General features: G+C 45.8%; 2 protein-coding genes across 2 annotated transcripts; one reads left to right on the top strand and one right to left on the bottom strand.

Moving 5' to 3' along the window:
- Positions 1–3,310: 3,310 nt before the first annotated feature.
- ACTL7A (actin like 7A) lies at positions 3,311–4,618 on the bottom strand. The gene is given in 1 exon segment (XM_065879487.1): positions 3,311–4,618. A coding segment is annotated over 1 exon segment (1,308 nt).
- Positions 4,619–10,534: 5,916 nt separating this feature from the next.
- Positions 10,535–11,935, top strand: ACTL7B (actin like 7B). Its single transcript, XM_065879369.1, has one exon. It carries the CDS (start codon positions 10,586–10,588, stop codon positions 11,837–11,839), a length of 1,254 nt encoding a protein of 417 aa, XP_065735441.1. The 5' UTR covers positions 10,535–10,585; the 3' UTR covers positions 11,840–11,935.
- The last annotated feature ends 8,539 nt before the right edge of the window (positions 11,936–20,474 follow it).

Raw genomic sequence — 20,474 nt, 5'->3', positions numbered from 1 at the left:
TTGCAGGAAGCTAAAAGCCTCAGTTACTTAGTTTGTTCCATGGAATCAGCTTTGTTCACTCAGATGCTCCAGACATCAAATGGAAGCTTGCAGAGGATTGTCTCCTGTAATCAAAGTGTATTTTACATTTAGACTTTTTAAAAAACTGAGGCAGGAGCTAATGTTTTTATTATGCCTTTATGAATATAGCTTGGTGTTATTTCTTAGCACTGCTGCATATTTTAAAATAAATTTATTTTCACATATACCTACATATATATACACATATATTTATGTGTGTATATACATACATGTGCACACATCTGAGGGATTTTTCATAGCCACAACTGAAGAGGATGTTTTTAAAAATAAATAAAACTGACGATTCTTAGTAATTTAAGGTGACTACAATTTTGGGAAGCAGAATTAGCTTTTTTTCCTCCTCCCGTGCCAGCCCATAACCTGCTTTGCTTCAGTAGAAGCACCACCTGGACAAGTCCTTGGGAGTCTTTGGCTGTCCTTCCTTGTCTGTCATATTTAGTAACAACTGAGTTGTGGATGAACATCTTAGAAGCTAGGTAACCATAAATGTCTGAGATCTGTAGACAAGCCAAAGTTAATATGGTGATGTTTGGCAACCCTGAAGGCCTGCTCTTGATTCCTATTTTCTCTGTGTTCCCTAAACCCTTGCCTATGCCTCATGCTTACACTAGGCTGCTCCACCATTACTCTTACTAGCTTTGAAGTCCCATGGAACTTCAAGACCAACAGATGTCCTCTTGGTATACAGAAAGGACAAAATCATGGGTCCACTCATCTTAGTGTCCTTGAACAAAGTCATGGAATCTCACTGAATCTTGCTTTTCTACAACCTTGTGTGCCCACCCAGGCTAACCTGGGTTTCTCAGCCTCGGCACTGTTGATATTTTGGGTTACGTCATTCTTTGCTGTCCTGTGCCTATAGGATGTATAGCAGTATCTCTGGCCTCTACACATTTGATGCCAGTGCTATGTACCCTCTACTCCTGTTACGATAATCACCAATATCTTTAGACATTGCCAAATGTCCCTTGGGGTTCAAAATTGTCCTCAGTTGAGAACCATTGGGCTAAGATGACGTCCAAATACTTACTAAAAACTATTCATCTTTTTTTATGTGTGAGGAGGATTCTTTTTTTCTGCAAGTGTGAATTATATGGATCAAGTGAGAGAATTCATAAAAGTGCTTTGAATGAGATTACACAGTTGTTTAGCCTTATATTGGTATTTCTCATTTTAAAATGCAGTATAGCATTTGGTCCTAGGATGGCCTGGGAGTTCCCATTCTCCAGAACCACGTCCCATGCCTCCCCTTCATCAAGACCCTCACCTTTACGGGGGTAATCGACTGGGGGTTCATAGACCCTTAAGGGATCTAAGATAGAGTATTAGGATAAAATACATATTATCCTATGTATTTTATTTGATGCAGTTAAAAATATTCTATTATTCTGAGGGGTCCACAGGCTTTACCACCCTGCCAAAGAGGTCCAAAGGTTAAGAATTAACCAAACTTCAACCTGCCCATCAGTGAATGTTCATAGAGTGTTGACAGTAGTGGTTTGGGCAGAAACTGAGGTGAACAAGGCATACCTCTCTCAAGTCAATGTACCCAACTCCTAGCTGATTCCCTGATCCTCCAGGGTAAGGCTTAGTCCTCGCTGACTAAGCCCTTCTGTGGCTATTTCTGCTTCTCTACTCTAGCTTGCTAGTGCCGGCCAGCTGTGCCTACTTACCAGGTCTCCAGGGTGGGGCATTCAGGTCTTTCAAGGCTGTCTAGGCAAACCTGGAGGCTATGAGAGTGGTTCTGTAGGGCTTCTCCCTGGGAATGGTAGAGATACCATCACTCTCCTACGAGTGATTGAATGTGTGTGTCTTTGGGTGTATGTGTGGCTCAGGATCATCGTAGGGCATTTAGGCTCCTTTATAAGAGGTAGAATTCTACAAGATAATAGTAGCTAACAACCCTTGTGATCACCTCCTGGAGGCCACACATTGGTATGCAGACGTTTACCTTTGATATTTACATCAGCTGTGTGAGGTAGGCATTTGAATTCAATTTTACAGGTGAGCAGACTCAGGTCACACAGCTAGTTGGAAGCAAAACAGTTTCAAATTGCAGAATCTAAAGCCCATGTTCTTTCCACTATTTTATGCTGCCTGCCAGTGTTGGAGACAGGGCAGAGAATGTACTGGGGACTGTTCTAAAAAACTGAAGGTCCAATTATAAACTGCCCCACAGGAATATCACAGAACATGCTGGGCTCTGGAAGGGCTTCCCGGACCGTGAGGATCTTTACGTTCCTTCAGTTCCTTAGTTGGGTTAGAATGACCGGCATGGACCAGCTTCCCCCAAACCCACACTGCAGAACTGGCAACCTTTATCCTGCGCCCGTTCCAGACTCCAGTTGTATACCCTGCAGGTTGATGGAGAATCCAGTCTGGTTGGAGATGAGCATCTGCTGCTTGAAGTGTCTGGAGAATGGCTGTGGGTTGCATCCTCATGACCTTAGGGCTGGTAACCCAAGATAAATCTGCCCCCAGTTTTTTAAAGGGGGAAATCTATATAGCACCCATTCCCTGAAGAGTTTTTCCCTTAAGATACACATATCTTGCTCATAATACACCAGGTTTCATCAGCCAGTCACCATGATGGGTTGGTAAGAACTGGTATTGAGACATAAATAACTATTGGAACTAAAAGAAAGTACAGTTAAAGCAGGCGTCAGACATCTTCGTCAGCTCTTTCCAAGCCTTCAGAGTCACTGATCAACTGTGAAATGCACTCTGCTGCTTTGTGGGAGACTGAACCATTACAGCATACTTCCTGTTGGTGTTAATTGAAAGGGATCTTCTTATATGCCACAACAGCATTTACTCTATCTATCTAATCTATCTTTATCCCACTCCCCCTTCCAAGCAGAGTTTAACAATACTGTAGTACCTAAAGTGGGGAATATACAAAATAAGGGACAGAATAATTTTAGAGGTAGTTTCTCCCCCAAATACTTAAGCAATCAACCTATAAAGCACATCTTTTTGGTCCATAATCATTCCCCCCTTCTCCCCTCCCCCGCCGCTGTTTTTTGGCAAATGGACATTTTAAGGCAGATGCTGCATGCGTGAAGTTCTCATTGCGTGAGGAAATAGAGAAACACACTGTGGAGGGAAACGTGAGGATTGTTTAATACCGCAGGAGTGAAACGGCTGGCTCAGCTCTCTCTGTATGCGATGGGTGCTCACCCAGCAAAGCTGATGCATGGCCACCACAGAGACCGTGCTTCATCGGAGTTCAGAAGCACCTTCTGTAGAGGAAGAAAGGCCCGTGCTCCTCGTACTCAAAGCGGTGGACCCACAGTGGTTGGAAGCCCTGAAGCGATGCTAGGATGGAGCCACCCGTCCACACTGCAGTGTCTCTTTCGGGCAGCACGTTTACCTGGGGGGTGTCATTAGGACACATGCTGTTCAGCTCCTTCTGCAGACGGTTAGGGAAACCTCTGAGCATGCTGCTCCCCCCACAGAGTAGGAGATTCCCCATGAGGTCTCGTTTGAGGGCGATGTCACACTTGTTAAGGCAGGACACCGTCTGGGTGTGGAGGCCCAGCTGCGTGGACTTGATCAGAGAAGGCTTGAAGAACATTTCTGAGCAGAGGAACCTTTCCTGGCACAGGTATATCTCCTGCCCATCCGGCAGGGTGTACTGGATCGTATGCTCAGTAGCTGGGACTTTCTTCTCTTCAGTGGGGTCCAGGGCCACAAAGCAGCATTTCTTCTTGATGTCCTCCACAATGCCCAGCTGGTCCTCAGTGAAGTGTTTCCCCAAATTGTTCATCAGGCCCATCAAGTAGGTTGTCAGGTCAGAACCCGCATAGTCCAGCCGTCCGGTGATGCTGGGCAAAGGATAGCCCTCGTAGATGGGAACTACGTAGGACACACCGTGGCCGACCTCCACAACCAGGCCGGAGGTCCTTCCATAGGAGTACATGGACAGGCGGGACTGGTAGGCGATATGCATTGCGGGAGTTTTGAAGGTCTCAAACAGCATTTCAGCATACTTCTCTCTGTTGGTGTGTGGGCTCAGGGGTGGGTCTGAAACCAAGACAGCGTGCTCCTCTGGGGCAATCTTCATCTCTTGATGGAAGAGATAGTCCCAGATATCCTGCACTGTATCCCAGTCCACGATGATGCCATGTCGCAGAGGATTAATTAGCTTGAGACGAACCTCTGGGTTGACAAGCTCCTGCCCCACGAATGTCTCCTTGCGATTGTCCCCGGTTTTGGCCGTCTCCATGTAGGGTTTGCCCACTGTGGATGAGATCACGTGGGTGGGCTTTGGCAGCCCGGCAAAGCCACATTTACAGTAGCCCGTGCCAAGGTCCACGACCACTGCTTTGGTCAACTCTAGCTTGGACTTATTATTGACCACAGGTGATTTCGTAGGTTCTTTCGGCTCTGAATGGTTACGGCGAACCCACACTGCCCGCTTCGCCGGGCCGTCCTTTAAGGAGGCAGTCTGGAAGGCCTGTGTCTGCAGGGAGGCCTGTTCACCCATTCTCTCGGAAGGCCCAGCCCCTATGATTGCCGCCCGTGGAGCCTACATGCTCTCAAGAGCTATTTTGCTCTCAGAAATTTCCTCAATCCCACAGGCCTCAAGGCCTGAAAGGCTTAGAGGGCAATTTGAGAATTTCCCCAGTGATGACATCACTGATTATGACATAATCCAGTGTCCCAGGTCTTTCAGGCTTACTGGGAACCTTTGTCCTGTGTTAGGGTAGATTTGAAAGCGTTTTTAAAGTGACTTACTTTTTTCTAAATTTTGTAATAAACGTGGTTTATCCAATCAATTAATATTTGAGTGCTTGCTATGTGCAAGGCAGGCAACCGTGAAAAAGAAAGACAAAAATCTATGCCCTTGTAGAGTTTACATTCTAGTCAGTGGGGATTGGGGAGAGACAGACAATAACCAAAATAAATATATGTTAGAAGATGTTAATGGCAAAAGAGAAAAGCAAAGCAGGGAAAGCTTGGGGGAGGGTGGCTGTGTTCATGTGCCATGTATTTTTCTCCCTGAGACGGTGACACTTGAGTGAGGACCTGAAGGAGATGAGGGAGAGTGCCACGTGTATATCGGGGAGCAGCAGGTGCAGACGATTGTGGGTTAGAGCAGGGTCTGCAAACTCAGGCCTGCAGCCTGGTTTTTTTTTTTTTTTTTGCGGTGCGCGGTCCTCTCACTGCTGTGGCCTCTCCCGTTGCGGAGCACAGGCTCCGGGTGTGCAGGCTCAGCGGCCATGGCTCACGGGCCCAGCCGCTCCGCGGCACGTGGGATCTTCCTGGACCGGGGCACGAACCCGTGTCCCCTGCATTGGCAGGCGGACTCTCAACCACTGCGCCACCAGGGAAGCCCTGCAGCCTGTTTTTTAAATAAAGTTTTATTGGATCACAGCCATGCTTATTCATTTACGTATTGTCTATATCTGCTTTTATGCTACAAGCTCAGAGTTGAGTCATTGCAATAAGTACTGTATGGCCTAAAAAGCTGAAAATGACTATCTGGCCCTTTACAGAAAAGGTTTGCTGCTTCCCAAGTCAGAGGATTCCAAGAAGACCAGTGTGGCTGCAGTGGAGAGAGCAAGGAAAAGTAGAGATGGGAGAAGGGGTTGGGGAGGGAGAGCAGCTCAGGTTAGGCCTCATAGGCCATTAATAGGACTTTGGCTCTAACTCTGTGTGAGGTCAGAGCACTAGAGAATTTTGATCAGATAGTTGACACCATCTGATTTAGATTTTAGCAGGACCAATGGCTGCTATGGTGACCATGCCAAGCACTTCTGTCCAACTTATTTCTTGGGGCAACCTGCAGAGGAATTATTTTTGGACACGTATTTGCACACATACTCCTCCTTTGTCCAGGTCATTGGGTTGACAATGAAATTAGACCCTACAGTCCCACTGATGAGAACACTGAGGCTCTTGGGTACATAGCCCACCCAAGGATATCCAGCCAGCAGTGCCAAGTTCTGCTGACTGCAACTTCTTCCCAGAGGTGTCCCTTGATGCGACCCAACATGTGTCTCTGAGGCTGCTTCGCCGCTGTATCACATGCCATCTCTGAAGCTGGGCCTGTTGGTGCTGACACCCGCTGCTCTCAAAGTGCCCAGGATCCATCCTTATGTTATGCAGCGCCGTGCTCTTATTAAAGAGGCAGTCACTACAATGGTGGGCTTTCTCCTTTAAGGAAGTTACTGGGGATGCTCTTTACTCCTTTTGGGGTATGAGAGGAGAAAAGGACCAAGTCCAGTTTCATGAGCCTTGTGACTATGTGATAGGGGCACCTTCTTGGTTCAATGGGTAGAGGAGGAGATGGTATTGAATTTTGAAAGAAGAATAAGAAAGTACTTTTCTCTAAGCCTGGCTGCCTGGGAAATAGCTTATTTACCTCTGCTTTTCAGGGGTTTGCATGGCCAACTTGGATTGTCTGACTTTATTTCAGGAGAACTTGTATGACAAGCAAAGGTGTATTTAGTTTAGAATCATCCATTTTCTTTCTCCTCAACCCACCTCTTGATTTCTGAGAAATACGCAGCTGCTTAGTACATTTTTACTGCCCTGGAGTCCTGTAAGAGCCTATATTAGTTTCCTATTGAGACAGTAACAAATTACCACAAATTTAATGGCTTAAAACACAAATTTATTATCCTGCAATTCTGGAGGTTAGAAGCCCACAGTCAGTCTTAGTGGGCTAAAATCAAGGTCTTAGCAGGGCCTCGTTCCTTCTGGAGGCTCTAAGGGATAATCCTCAGCCCTTAGATGCTGCCTACCTTCCTTGGCTTGTGGCCCCTTCCTTCATCTTCAAAGACCTCTCAGACTTCTGCTTCCATTGTCATATCTCCTTATCTGAACTTGACCCTCCTGTCTCCCTCTTCTTAAGAGACTTCTGATTACTTTGGGCCCACCTGGATAATCAAGGGTTGTTAATCTCCCCATTGCAAGCTTCTTAGCTCACACCTGCAAAGTCCCTTTTACCATGAAAGGTAACATATTCACAGGTTCCAGGAATTCAGATGTGGATATCTTTGGGGGACCATTACTCACCCTCTGTCACTCAACCTGTGCATATCACTTCACTAAGACACTCAGAGCCTGACATGCTCTGTTTCACAGGCTCCTCCCCCACTGCCCATGCTTGCTGTCCTTGGCGCTTTCTATCATAGGTGGGAGAGGTGCTGTGCTAGCTTAAGGCCAATTGCTCCATCTAGCCTGTAACGTCCATGGGCACAGGGACTCTCAGGGTCCATCCCCACATCCTTCAGGCTAAAGCCAATGGTCACATTTCACTCCTTCTACTTCACCTCTCAGGATTTTGCATACTTGGATGCTGTCTCCTAATGGAAACCCTTTTCCCCTTAGCTTTCACGTCACCCTTTGTGACCCTTCTCTCTGGGTCAGCACACAGTGGTATCAGTGATGGAAGGATATAGAGACTGTTGGCACACTGCACCCAAAACCTCCACTGCCTGGCACCCACAACCCTGCAAACCTGTCACCAGCCATTTAAGGCATATGTGGGCTCCTGGGGGTCTCTGTTGAGGTCCCTCTAGGTAGAGACACTCTATGTTGCTCATGCTTTCTTAGGCAGTATTTTCTCATGGGATAACACCTACTTTTGCTCCTCTGGCCCAAGACCAGAAATACCATGAGATCTTTCTTGAAAGCAATGCTGAGGCTCTCCCCTAACGTGGAAAAAGAAAACATGAAAAAATTAGACCAAGAAACACATTTCTCCCTGAGGTGGTATCCTTGCTCCTAGCTTTGTTTTTTGGGACACCACCCACCCTTGATCTTTGGAGGAAAGGTGAACCAGGTCCTGTAATTTTAGCAGCTAAGGAGGGAAGAAAGAGAATCTAGAAAGGAAAAGGCCAAAGTACATTTCTTTTCACGAACGCAGATTCCTAGATCCCACCCCCACTTTACTGAATCTGCATGTTTCGAGCCTAAGACTGTTGAGACCTAGGAATCCAACTCTTCAATATGTTGACCTTTGGGAATCTCTGAGTCAAGCTCCCAGCAAAGAAAAGAATTCCATGTTAAACAGACATGAGCCTCATTCCCAAAGCTCAGCCCTCAGTGTGATAACCCCAATACTAAGACTAACCAGTCTCCCTGAGGTGGAAGGGAAAGGAGCTGTCTTCAGAAGGTGGAGATGCTCTACTGAGGACTAAATCTAGATCATTTCTCTTTCCCGAGCTCCATAATCCGCAGCCTAGTGGCCTCTGGACATCTCTAAGTCAGCACGCCCCAAATGGAACTCATTGCCTTCCCCTGTATAACCGCTCTTGCCCCTGTATCCTCTGTCTATACATGAGGAGCCCTACCATCCACCTAGATGCTCAAGCCTGAAACCTGGAGGCAGCGGATAAGGATCAATCTGATGAGGGGATATAGCACTATCAAAATCAGGTTAGACTAACATTTTGAGTAGTTTGCCCAAGCTCATACAGATTACAATAATGGAGCTAGATTTGAACTCAGGTCTTCTGAGTCCAGTTCCTTACTCCTCTTTCTATTCTGTACTGTCTTTCCACAAGGAGTGGAAGAAGAGGAGGCTTAGGGGGTCCACGTGCATTGCCTTTAAATAGCCTAAGTGTTGTCACATGGAAGAATTAGCTTGCCTTGCACAATGTCAAAAGTAGACCCAAGACCAATTAATGGTTTCTTCAGAGAGGTACAGATATCAATCCAATGTGAGGAAAAGTTTGTCCCTCATGGCTGTCCATGCCAGATCAAGTGTCTAGTCCTCAGGTTCTGTGATTTTGAGATACCACCAGTGGAACTTGGTGGTGCTCATAACTGAAATCCTTATAATGTTGTTTCCCACATAATCCAGTTCCCTAGTGTCATGTTCCAAGAGACAATTCAGCAAACAGAAATTCCCATGAGTTCTTTATTAACATTCTTATATGTTCCACAGCAGTATTTCTTATGTCTTAAAAAGCCCTCTTTTCTTTCTTATCAATGTCACCTAATCCTTCAACTACTTCTGCTCTTATTAAGTTTCCCAGAAAACTTCCTTAGCCCCAGTTGTTTCTCTTCCCCTTTTCCTCCTGTTTCTTTACCAAAGCCCTAATCTGTCTTTTGTTTTAGAGGGGGGACAGTTTGGCACAGAGGACCCTAGGGGAACCTAATGAATTTGTTTGTTCTGTATGACAGGCCATCTTTGCTTGGGCAGAGGAAAGGGATTCATCCTTCCCTCTTCCTCCCTCCCCACATCTAATCTTCTGATGTAAGTGCAATGCTTGAGGCTAGAGATGTCACAGAAGCCTATAAGAAAGGGTCTCAAATGCTAGACTAGAAGCTTGGATTGAATTGAGGACAGTTGAGAACCAACCAATTAGATTAGATTCTACTTTCTGAATTTCTTTAGAACCTGTCCCTTCCTTTTTTCCACACTATCACAGCCCTAGTTTAGGCCACCTTCAAGTCTTACAAAAATTTCTTCAACATCCTCCTTTTAGATCTCAGAGTCTTGTCCCTCCATATTACAGCTAAACATGAATCTTTCTAAGATTTTGTCCTGGAAACCAAATCTGACCACTCCCCACTTAAAGGCTTCATTGGCTCCCCAGCTGTGGTCAGGTTAATCTAAGCCCTTACCTCTAGAATTTGGGGTCCTCCCTAGTTGCCCCCATGACTGCCATATCCTGATGTATTTTTCCAAACACCTTAACTACTGCAAGCTCCCCACCATGCCTCCCTCTGAGTGTTTGATCAGGCTGTGCTCTCTGCTTGGGATGGCTTTCCCTCCTCTTAGCTACCTGACAAGTATCCACTTATCTTTCAGTACTCTACATAGGCAGCACCTCTCTGGAGAAGCTTCTGACTCCCTCCCTCCTTTGTGCACCTCTGTTCTCCCAATAGACGTCCACCTGCAAACTCCTCTGCATCCATTCATCTTCTTCCCAACTAGACTGGGCACTGCTTGTGGCCAGGTTTCTATCATCAGGGCCTACACACTCTTCAAGGTGACCTGGTACATTGGATTTGGAGGAACTTGGGTTAAAGTACAAACACTCCAAGAGCTGTTTGCTCTTGGGCAAGTCATTTGCGTTCTGAGCCTTGATTTCCTTAGCTCTGTCTACCTCCCAAGATGCTGTGAAGTGTCACGTGAGGTGCCTGCTACAGCGTTTGGCTTACTGTAGGGGCTCAAATATTTATCACTCTCTTGGCCAAGAAGCTGAGGAGGAAGAGGTGTTCAGCTAGTGAACGGGGGATTAGGAGTGAGGATATAAGGGGAGGGAGCAGAAACCTCTGAGACCCAAGTGTGGTTGGATTTCTAAAACTGTGCTGGCCACCTGCTCCGTCTGGGAGCAAAGTCGCGTTAGGCCGATGGGGGTGGGGCTGATAGGTCAAGGGCCTGCCAAGGCCAAGCCCTCCCTGGGCTGCTGGACTGGACCAGCCTGTGGTGACATCACAATCCTGAGGGGTTGCCAAGGAACTGCTGGAGGTGGACCCTCTTATTTCTCCCCATGGAGCTCTAGGATGTGGATGTGAGAAAGGTGAGCAAGGAAGGTAAATGGCGACGAGGAACAGCCCTAGCCCCAAGCCCACGGGCACGGCTCAGGGGGACCCTGGAGAGGCAGGCACGCTGCCAGGTCCTGAGGCTGGCATCCGGGACACAAGTTCATCCACTCAGCTGAAGATGAAGCCCAAGAAGGTGCGTAAGATCAAGGCACTCATCATTGACCTGGGCTCCCAGTACTGTAAGTGTGGCTATGCGGGTGAGCCGAGGCCCACCTACTTCATCTCCTCCACTGTGGGCAAGCGCTGCTCGGAGGCGGCTGATGCTGGTGACACCCGCAAGGAGATCTACGTGGGCCACGAGCTGCTCAACATGGAGGGGCCTCTGAAGCTGATTAACCCGCTAAAATACGGCATCGTGGTGGACTGGGACTGCATCCAGAACATCTGGGAGTACATCTTCCACACAGCCATGAAGATCTTCCCCGAAGAACATGCCGTGCTGGTCTCCGACCCCCCACTCAGCCCCACCAGCAACCGCGAGAAGTATGCAGAGCTCATGTTCGAGACCTTTGGCATCCCTGCCATGCACGTGACATCCCAGTCGTTGCTGTCCATCTACTCCTATGGCAAGACCTCCGGGCTGGTGGTAGAGAGTGGGCACGGCGTCTCACACGTGGTGCCCATCTCCGAGGGCAACGTGCTACCAGGCCTGACGAGTCGTGCCGACTATGCCGGCAGCAACCTCACCAGCTACCTGCTGCAGCTGCTCAACGACGCCGGCCACAAGTTCACGGACGACCACCTGCACATCATCGAGCACATCAAGAAGACGTGCTGCTACTCGGCACTCAAGCCAGAGGAGGAGCTTGGCCGGTGCCTGGAGGATCTGCGTGTAGACTATGAGCTCCCCGACGGCAAGCTCATCACCATCGGCCAAGAGCGCTTTCAGTGCGCCGAGATGCTCTTCAAGCCCACCTTGGTGGGCAGCGACCAGCCTGGTCTCCCCGAGCTCACGGCCGCCTGCCTGAACCACTGCCAGGAGGCGGGCTTCAAGGAGGAGATGGCAGCCAACGTGCTGCTGTGTGGCGGCTGCACCATGCTGGAAGGCTTCCCAGAGCGCTTCCAGCGGGAGCTGAGCCTCCTCTGCCCCGGGGACAGCCCCGCAGTGGCTGCTGCTCCCGAGAGGAAGACCTCCGTGTGGACCGGCGGCTCCATCCTGGCCTCCCTGCAGGCCTTCCAGCAGCTTTGGGTCAGCAAGGAAGAGTTCGAGGAGCGGGGCAGTGAAGCCATCTACAGCAAGTGCTGAGCAGTGGTGTCTCTACAGTCCAGGCCCGTGGGCAGGCAGCCACAGACCGCTCTGTACACAGTTACAGAATTTCACATAAAATTTTAGGATGCAGTGGCTCTTGTGTGGTCTGGATTTCTTGCTCTAGTGTGATAGCAGAAGGTCGTGGGGAGTTGGGTTTAGACATATCAGCACCTTCTGCTCTGCTGGGTCGGGAGCAGCAGGGGGGTGGGGGAGGTTCACTGGCCCCTCCCCCTCTGCTCTCCCCATGAGGGCAACATCATCATAGAGCCCAGAATGTGGCTTCCTGTTCTATTAGCTCTTCAAGGTTCAAAATCCAATCCAACAGACACTCATACTGCTTGCTCACCCATGGACCAAGGGGGAAACAAAAGCTCAGATTAAGGGACTAGCTTGGGTCACATAGTTAAGTGGTGGGTGGGAGACTCACAACTAAGTGTCTGATTTCCATCTCCTGTTTCTGCCCCTGATGGTCACCTGCCCGTAGCTTTGTCACTGCTTGACTGCCTCACTAGCCAGCCCTCACTGCCTGCCCCCTTCAAAGGAACAGCCCATGGGTGTCTCCTGAGTGGGAGGGACCATTTCTACCCATCGGTGGCCCTCTCGCTTTAGACACCTGCCAAAGTTGCAGCTATTTTTAGAGTCACAAAAAGCCACTGAATCTGGAGGCTGTTAGAGAAACCAGAGACCATTTAGAAATCATGTGGTTCTCTCCCTCCTGTAGAGTTGGGGAAACTGAGGACCAGGATGGAGGGGGCCATGTCAGTGGTTGAGCCTAGGTCTCCTGACCCAGGTCATGATTATTTCTAGAAGGACAAACATGGTTACTTTAGTTTGGAATGCTATAGCAAAATACCGCAGATGGGGTGGCTTATAAACCACAGATCTATTTCTTACAGTTCTGGAGGCTGGAGGCCAAGATCAGGGTGCCAGCATGGGCAGGTTCTGGTGAAGGCCTTCTTCCGGGTTACAAACTCCTGACATCTGGCTGTGCTCTCACTTGGTGGATGAGATGAGGCCTCATCTCTGGGGCCTCTTCTATAAAGGCAGTAATCCCATTCATGAAGGCTCTGGCCCCCCAAAAGTCACCTTCCAAAGGTCTCCACTAATACCATTACTTTGGTTTGGTTTTCAACATATGAATTTGGAGGGAGGGGTGGGGGATTGGGAGGGTGGAAGCAAACATTCCATCTATAGCAATGGTTCTTAATAGTTAGCAACCATTAAGCACGTACCAAGCATCTACTATGGGTGAGGCCCAGAGCTGGAGACAGAAATGGCCAGAATGTGGCCCTTCCCTTGGGATTACATACAGCTAGTGGGGGATCCAGTGGACAGCCACGTTGGTGGCTGAGCTCAGTGTTCCTGGGGGTGGGAAGGAGGAGGTGGTGTAGTGGAAAGCTGCAAATGGAGAAGGAAGTGCTAGGCGAGGTGACCACTTAGTAGCTTTAGGGCTGAGGGAGAAGCCATCGAGTCTTGTGAGATTTCAGCTGGTGAATGACTGACTGCCTAGAAGAAGGTGGTTCCTGCCTCTTCTCCTCCCCCACCTCCTGATGGGGTCCATGACCAGGGGCCCATGAGCAGGTGTCTGTGAAATCAGACATTGGTGAGCTGTGTAATCTGATGGGCTATCAAATATCTGTGAGCCAACTCTTACCTTAGACAAAGAGTCCTGATTTGGGGGCAATCTGTGAGGTTGCCTCTGTCCCTGGCCTTGTGCGAGAGCTGCAGCTTTGGGAAAGAACCAGACAAGGTCTTTATCCCCTAACGTCTTGCCATCTAGCCCTCCCTGTTGCCTAGAATTGGGTTTCTAGCCTGGAGTTTGAGTTCCTCTGGAGCTGACAGGGCCTTGGTGCTATGCAGGAACCTGGGCTCTTTCCTGTAGAGAGAGTTGCAGACTGGAGGACTAGAGGCTGATGGTGCCAGTAGACACATTTTTTTTGGCCAGAACAGTGTATAAATTTTTTTCTGGAATGTGAATTCTTTCAGTGGGGCCTATATTCTTGTGTTGCCAAAGTCTCTACCACTTTGATGTCTTCACATATACCTGCTGCTTCAATATAACTTTTGTTGTATTAGCCAGCATTCTTTTCTGTTGCTTGCAACCCAAGAACGTTTGCTTAATACTTATCCTAAATACCTGATGAGTTATGGAGAGGGAAATGGAGGCTTATAGAGGGGAAAGTGATGTGCCCCAAATCACGCAGGCAGTAAATTAGTGCTGTATGTGAACGTTCTTCCACACGCTCGTCTTGACCATCTCTGAAAACCATGCCTATGTCTACCTCCCCGCCTCCACAATCCTTTCTTCCTCACTCCCCACATTCTCAGCAACTCCTCCTGTCTCCACAGTCACAGCTTCAGCGCCCTCATCTCCCGGTCCTCTCCTCTAAAAGCATCCCTGTGTGGCCGATGGTATGAAAACACGAATCACTTAATCTCTGGTGACTCTTATAATTAAAATATTAAGACCAACATTTCATTTATTTCCCAACAGAAAAGCTACTACACGTGAAGAATTTTTGTCACAGTATTAGAGAATGTCAGATAACACATTCACACTTTAGAGTGCAAACCTAAGCGTGTCAATTGGACGTTGTTCTATATTCTCTTGTTTAGGTATTTGTCCCCGAGGTTAAACTTGAGCTTCTTAAGGGCAGGAACTTGGACTTCCTCATCCTGGTTTTCTCTGGGCCCAGTGCAGAGAAATGGCATGGGGTGGGTGTTTAGTACATGCCAATGGAAATGACTTACTCCCAGTCAGTGAGGTAGAAGTTACAAGTATCTTTCCACATTTTACAGGTGAGGACCCTGAAGCTTGTAGAAGTTAAGAATCTTGTCCAAGTTTACTCACCTGGTAAATCACAGTCTTGTGCTAAATCAAAGTTTTGTGATTCCAAAATGCCTCTCTGCCCTTATCTCCTTTCTGCAAATTTTCAGTCTCTTTTACAAGAAAAAGAATATGTGTAAAAGATTCCTTTCAAGTAATAAACAACAAATATGATGTAATTTCATAATTATCCCAAGGCATAAAAGTTAAGAATGCCAGTCTTTTAGCAAAGGAGAGACAACTTGCTTGAGACTTCCAGAGACATAAGTAAGCAAGTATTAGAGTGACATCATGTGGTAAAGTCCTACTAGTTAGACATGGCAAGAGGCCTGTTATCCTCACTGCCTGTCTGGGCAGCCTGATCTCTCTCCCCAAAGTGTATTACCAAGTTTGTCCTAAGAATTATCTGCATAAGGTGGGTTTAAGCAGTTCGCTTCATTATAATACAATAATATAATATATTATATATTATAATATATATATATTAATATATATATAATATATTATATATATTAATATATATATAATATAATATATTATAATGTATATAATACATTATAATACAAATATAACACTTATTTGATAAGTGTTTTTTTGGTTTTTTTTAATCCTACATTTTCTTGTAATGTAGTGGTTCTTAACCAGTGGGGACAGGGAGTGTGGGGTATTGGTGATGCTGGAGCTAGCTCTTAATGGCTTGTGACAGCCCATTGTTAATGTCAGGAATTTTGCAAGCCAGTTAAACCATGTTGGTAGCTTGAAATTGTCCAAGGTAGAAGTATTGCTTTTTTTTTTTTTGCGAGTAGGCATTCCTGTGTCTTTCAAGGGGATTTAGTTCATGTATAATGCAGATGCATATTGCACACTAAAGAGGAGGGGGTAGTGGCTCAAACGGCAGATAAAGATTTCACGTTAAATTTTTCTTGCCCTGCCTCAAAAATAATTTTGCTTCCTCATGAAGACGCAGCTCTATAAGGTCAGAATGCCTTTTACCACCTGTCCAAGCTCCACTCACCTTCAAGGCCCAGCCCAATGCCCCTTCCCACCACTGTGGCCTTGCACACCAGCCTTGGCTTTATCACCTGCCCAACTCAGCAGAGAGGACAGACTGTGTCTTTTCCATTTCTGTGTCATGGCTCAGGGTAGGTGCCCCGGGGAAAGTATGCTCTATGTATTGCTCAGAGGCTCCTTAATTTGTATTTGCTTGTCCTGGACTTTTTGCTGTTTCCTCCCAGAACTCTGCAGAATTTCTAGGGTTCTCAGCCTTCAACCTGGCTGCCTGTCGGAATCATCTGGGGAGCTTTTAAGAAAGACCCATGCCCAACTTCAGTCCCAGTTAAATCAGAATGTGTGGGGTGGAGTGGAAGCACCAGTGTGATCTCACAGGCCGCCAGTGATTCTGATGTGGGAACCACGGCTCTAGGGAAGCCTCAGGCCCCACCTAGTCTTTCATTTTCACAGGCAGAAATGCCAAACCTTTCAGGCAGCACTAGGTCTAGAAAAATGTTCTTTTCCTGAGATGGAACCTGAGAATCTGCCAATTTTCTGAGCCTTTAACATTCCAGAGACCACTGCATGGCTTCTGAAAGGAGTTTCACCCCTCCTGGCTTCTGCATTTGCATAAATATGTAGAATAATAATTAGGATCTAAATAAGTCATAGAAGAAGCAATAGGACTATGCTTAGTGAGTTCTGGGAAAGTCAGGCCAGAAAGCAGTGCTTTATGGATGACCCTTGAGCAATTGCAGAGAGTCACTTCTGTGGTTTCAGGCAGGAAGCGTCCAGCAGAGAAAACCGTGAGGATGGGAACTGGATCAGCAAGACCTAGCATGAATGTAACCCCTCAACCACAACCTTGAGAAGCACCCCTCCCTCATTTTTATGGCCAAATAGATGGATATGGGGTTGAATTCTGCCAGGATCCCTTTCTCCCCCATCACTAAAACAAAGGTAGCTTGGTACATTTCCATAGCTCAAAGCACTTTCTTCATCTTCTTGTGGCTTGAGAGGACCAGGCCTTTTCTCTACTTCTCACCCTGGTGTGTGCATGCATACCTGCATATACACAAACTAGTATGCGTACATGTACATGCATGTACACAGAGCATGCAGTCTCCTTAGAGGAATTTATTTCTTTGCGAAGGGGGGCATTAAAATGGAGGGTAAAGTTCTTGTCTTGGTCTTGTGGTTCTCAAATTTTGTTGCTTATTAGAGTCACTTGAGGAGCTTTCAAAATTCCTGATGCCGAGGACTTCCGGCTCAGGGAGTCACCTATTCTCTCAGGTCCTCCCTCTTACAACTAAAGGCCCCTGGACACTGACAGAGATTCTCTCCTTGACCAAACTCTAGCCAGGATCCCCTGAGCCCTTTCTTAACTAAGCCTCAACCTTGGCCTATAAAGACTGGAAAAAACACTAAATAGTTTCTAACAGCTCAAGGCTGCATCCATAGGATGACCCTATGCCTCCTTAGAATGTCTGTCTGAGAAAATTCAAGGATGACCAAAGAACTTACTGTTTGTTCAAGCCAACACCCGAAGGAGATAGGCTCCCTGTCTCCCAGCCTCTGCGGGAGGGTAGGAGCCTAATTTCAGTAAGTGTTAGTTGGTTAACCCAGATGGGTTTCACAGAGACCAACCCTTACTTCCTGCTTTTTTGTATTTTTTCACTTCTCTGACTCTCCTAAGCCCCTGCTTGACTCCCTCCCTATGCCTTCATTCTCCCTTTAAAATGCAGTCATCTTGTGACTTCCCTGATGGCACAGTGGTTAAGAATCCGTCTCCCAAAGCAGGGGACATGGGTTCGAGCCCTGGTCTGGGAAGATCCCACATGCCGCAGAACAACTAAGCCCATGTACCACAGTGACTGAGCCTGGGCTCTAGAGCCCTCGAGCCACAACTACTGAGCCCACGTGCTGCAACTACTGAAGCCCGCATGCCTAGAGCACATGCTCTGCAACAAGAGAAGCCACTGCAATGAGAAGCCCGCGCACCGCAACGAAGAGTAGCCCCCGCTCGTCGCAACCAGAGAAAGCCAGCGCACAGTAACAAAACCCAACACCGCCAAATATAAATAAATAAATAAATTTATATATTAAAAAAAAGAGCAATAGGAGCATCTTTTTTTTTAAAAAAAATGCAGTCACCTCTGTATAAATCAAAGCGGAACTCTTTTCTCTCCTGTAACAGTATTTTACTGTTCAAAATCTGTTCTTACCACTTAAACTAATGTCTGGCTTTGTTTAACTTTGATAATATAACACACCAAATAAAGATAGGAAGACTCCAAAAAGTGAAAGAAGTACTTGTAGGCAAGTTGTTATTATCTTTAGAAATTACTTATATTAACTATATTTTCTTATTTTTCATAAGACCCCCAAATGCCAGAGCATCACAAATTAAAAAAATAAGAAAATATATTTAATATAATTGGCCCAGTGATGAATGGATACCAAATAGACAAACACAGAATCTAAGAAAGCACAGTTAGGACTTCCCGGGTGGTCCAGTGGTTAAGACTCCCCGTTCCAAGTGCAGGGGGCAAGGGTTCTACCCCGGTCAAGGAACTCAGATCTTGTATGCCGCATGGTGCAGCCAGAAACAAAAAAGCCAACAACTCTCTCTGGGACTTCCCTGGCTGTCCAGTGGCTGAGACGTTGTGCTTCCACTGTAGGGGGTGTGGGTTCGATCCCTGGTCAGGGAACTAAGATCCCACATGCCAAGCAGTGTGGCCAAAAAATAGAAGAAAAGAAAAGAAAACACAGAATGGGTTTCAGTGGGGCTGAATGGGGACTTGATCTCCCACTCCATCCTCCTGTGGCATGGAACAGGGTAACATGCAGTGGGGTATTGTCAGTGGGTCCAGCATTGCTGTACCTCCATCCTCATGCAGCAGCAATGAGGCGGAAAAAGGTGATGAGAGGTGGGGCTAGTTGGCACTTACCTCTCTCCTCTTCATTCTCTGGTGACAAGGGGGCCCAGTGGGGAGCTGATTTTACACCTCCACTTGGAGGCAAGTAATTTGTGGATATCGAGAAACTGATTATAAAGTTTATATGGAAAGGAAAAAGACCCAGAATAGCCAATACCACACTGAGGAAGAAGAAAAAAGTTGGAAGACTGACACATCTGACTTAAAAACTTACTTATGGTACAATAATTAAGACAGTGTGGAATTGGTGAAAGAATAGACAAGTAGATCAATGAACAGTATAGAGAGCTCCAAGATAGACCCACACAAATATAATCAATTGATTGCTGAAAATGGAGTAAAGACAATTCAATAGAGAAAAGATAATTTTTTAAATAGAGTTAGAACAATTGGAAATCCTTTTGCAAAAAAATAAACCTAGACACAGATTTTACACCCCTCACAAAAATTAACTCAAAATGGATCATAGACCTAAGCACAAACCTATAAAACGTCAAGAAGACAGCATAGAAAATCTAGATGACCTTGGGATTGGTGATGAAATTTCAATGCAACACCAAAAGCACAATCCATGAATGAAAAAATTGAACTAATAAGTTGGACTCTATTAACAGGAAAAACTTCTGCTCTGTGAAAGACATTGTTCAGAGAATGAAAAAACAAGCCACAGAATGGTAGAAAATATTTGCAAAACAAATCATCTGATAAATGATATGTATCCAAAGAACTCTTAAAATGCAACAATAAGAAAATGAACAATCCAATTAAAAAATGGGCAAAAGATCTGAACAGACACTTCAACAAAGAAGATATACATATGGCAAATACACATATGAAAATATGCTTATCCTATATGAAAGATGCAAAATCGTACATCCACTCTAAAAGGCAATTTTTTAAAAACCAAGCTAAATGTATTCTTACCATATGATCTAACAATCACACTCCTAGATATTTACTCAATTGAACTGAAAACTTATGTCCACATAAAAATCTACACATGAATGTTTGTAGCATCTCTACTCTAGTTGCCAAAAACTGGAAGCAGCGAAGATATCCTTAAATAGGTTAATGGATAAATGGTGGTACATCTGTACAATGAAACATTATTCAGGAAAAAAAACTATGGACTTTGGTTAATAATATGTCAGTATTGGTTCATTAATTATTACAAATGTGCCACAGTACTGCAAGTGAAAATGTGTATGGGTGGGTGGGGGTGGTACATGGAAACTTTCTATGTTATCTGCTCAATATTTCTCTAAATTTAAAACTGTTTAAAAATAAAATCTTTTAAACAAGCAAACAAAAGGCAATCTATAGCTTGGGAGAAAATATTTGCAAACCATATATCCAGCAAAGGACTAGTATTTAGAATATGTAAAGAATTCTCAAAACTTAACAGTTAAAAACAATCTAATTAAAAAATGGATGTAAGACGTAAACAGACATTTCACTAAAAAGGATATATATGTCTTCTTTGGAGAAATGTCTATTTAGATCTTCCACCCATTTTTTGATTGGGTTGTTTGTCTTTTTGATATTAAGTTGCATGAGCTGTTTTTAAATTTTGGAGATTAATCCGTTGTCAGTTACTTCATTTGCAAATATTTTCTCCCATTTTGAGGGTTGTCTTTTTGTTTTGTATATGGTTTCCTTTGTTATGCAAAAGTTTTAAAGTTTAATTAGGTTCCATTTGTTTATTTGTTTTTATTTTCATTAGGAGGTGGATTGAAAAAGATTTTGCCGCTATTTACGTCAGAGTGTTCTGCCTATGCTTTCCTCTAAGAGTTTTATAAGAGTTTTATAGTATCCGGCCTTATATCTAGGTCTTTAATCCATTGTGAGTTTATTTTTGTGTAGGGTGTTAGGGAGT

Source organism: Phocoena phocoena, chromosome 6 (genome assembly GCF_963924675.1).
Source record: "Phocoena phocoena chromosome 6, mPhoPho1.1, whole genome shotgun sequence".
Lineage (NCBI taxonomy): Eukaryota > Metazoa > Chordata > Mammalia > Artiodactyla > Phocoenidae > Phocoena > Phocoena phocoena.
This window is presented reverse-complemented; position numbering and strand designations above follow the sequence as displayed.

Excerpts from the sequence above, each read along its gene's own strand:
- ACTL7B (XM_065879369.1), top strand. The coding sequence starts at position 10,586 with ATGGCGACGAGGAACAGCCCTAGCCCCAAGCCCACGGGCACGGCTCAG.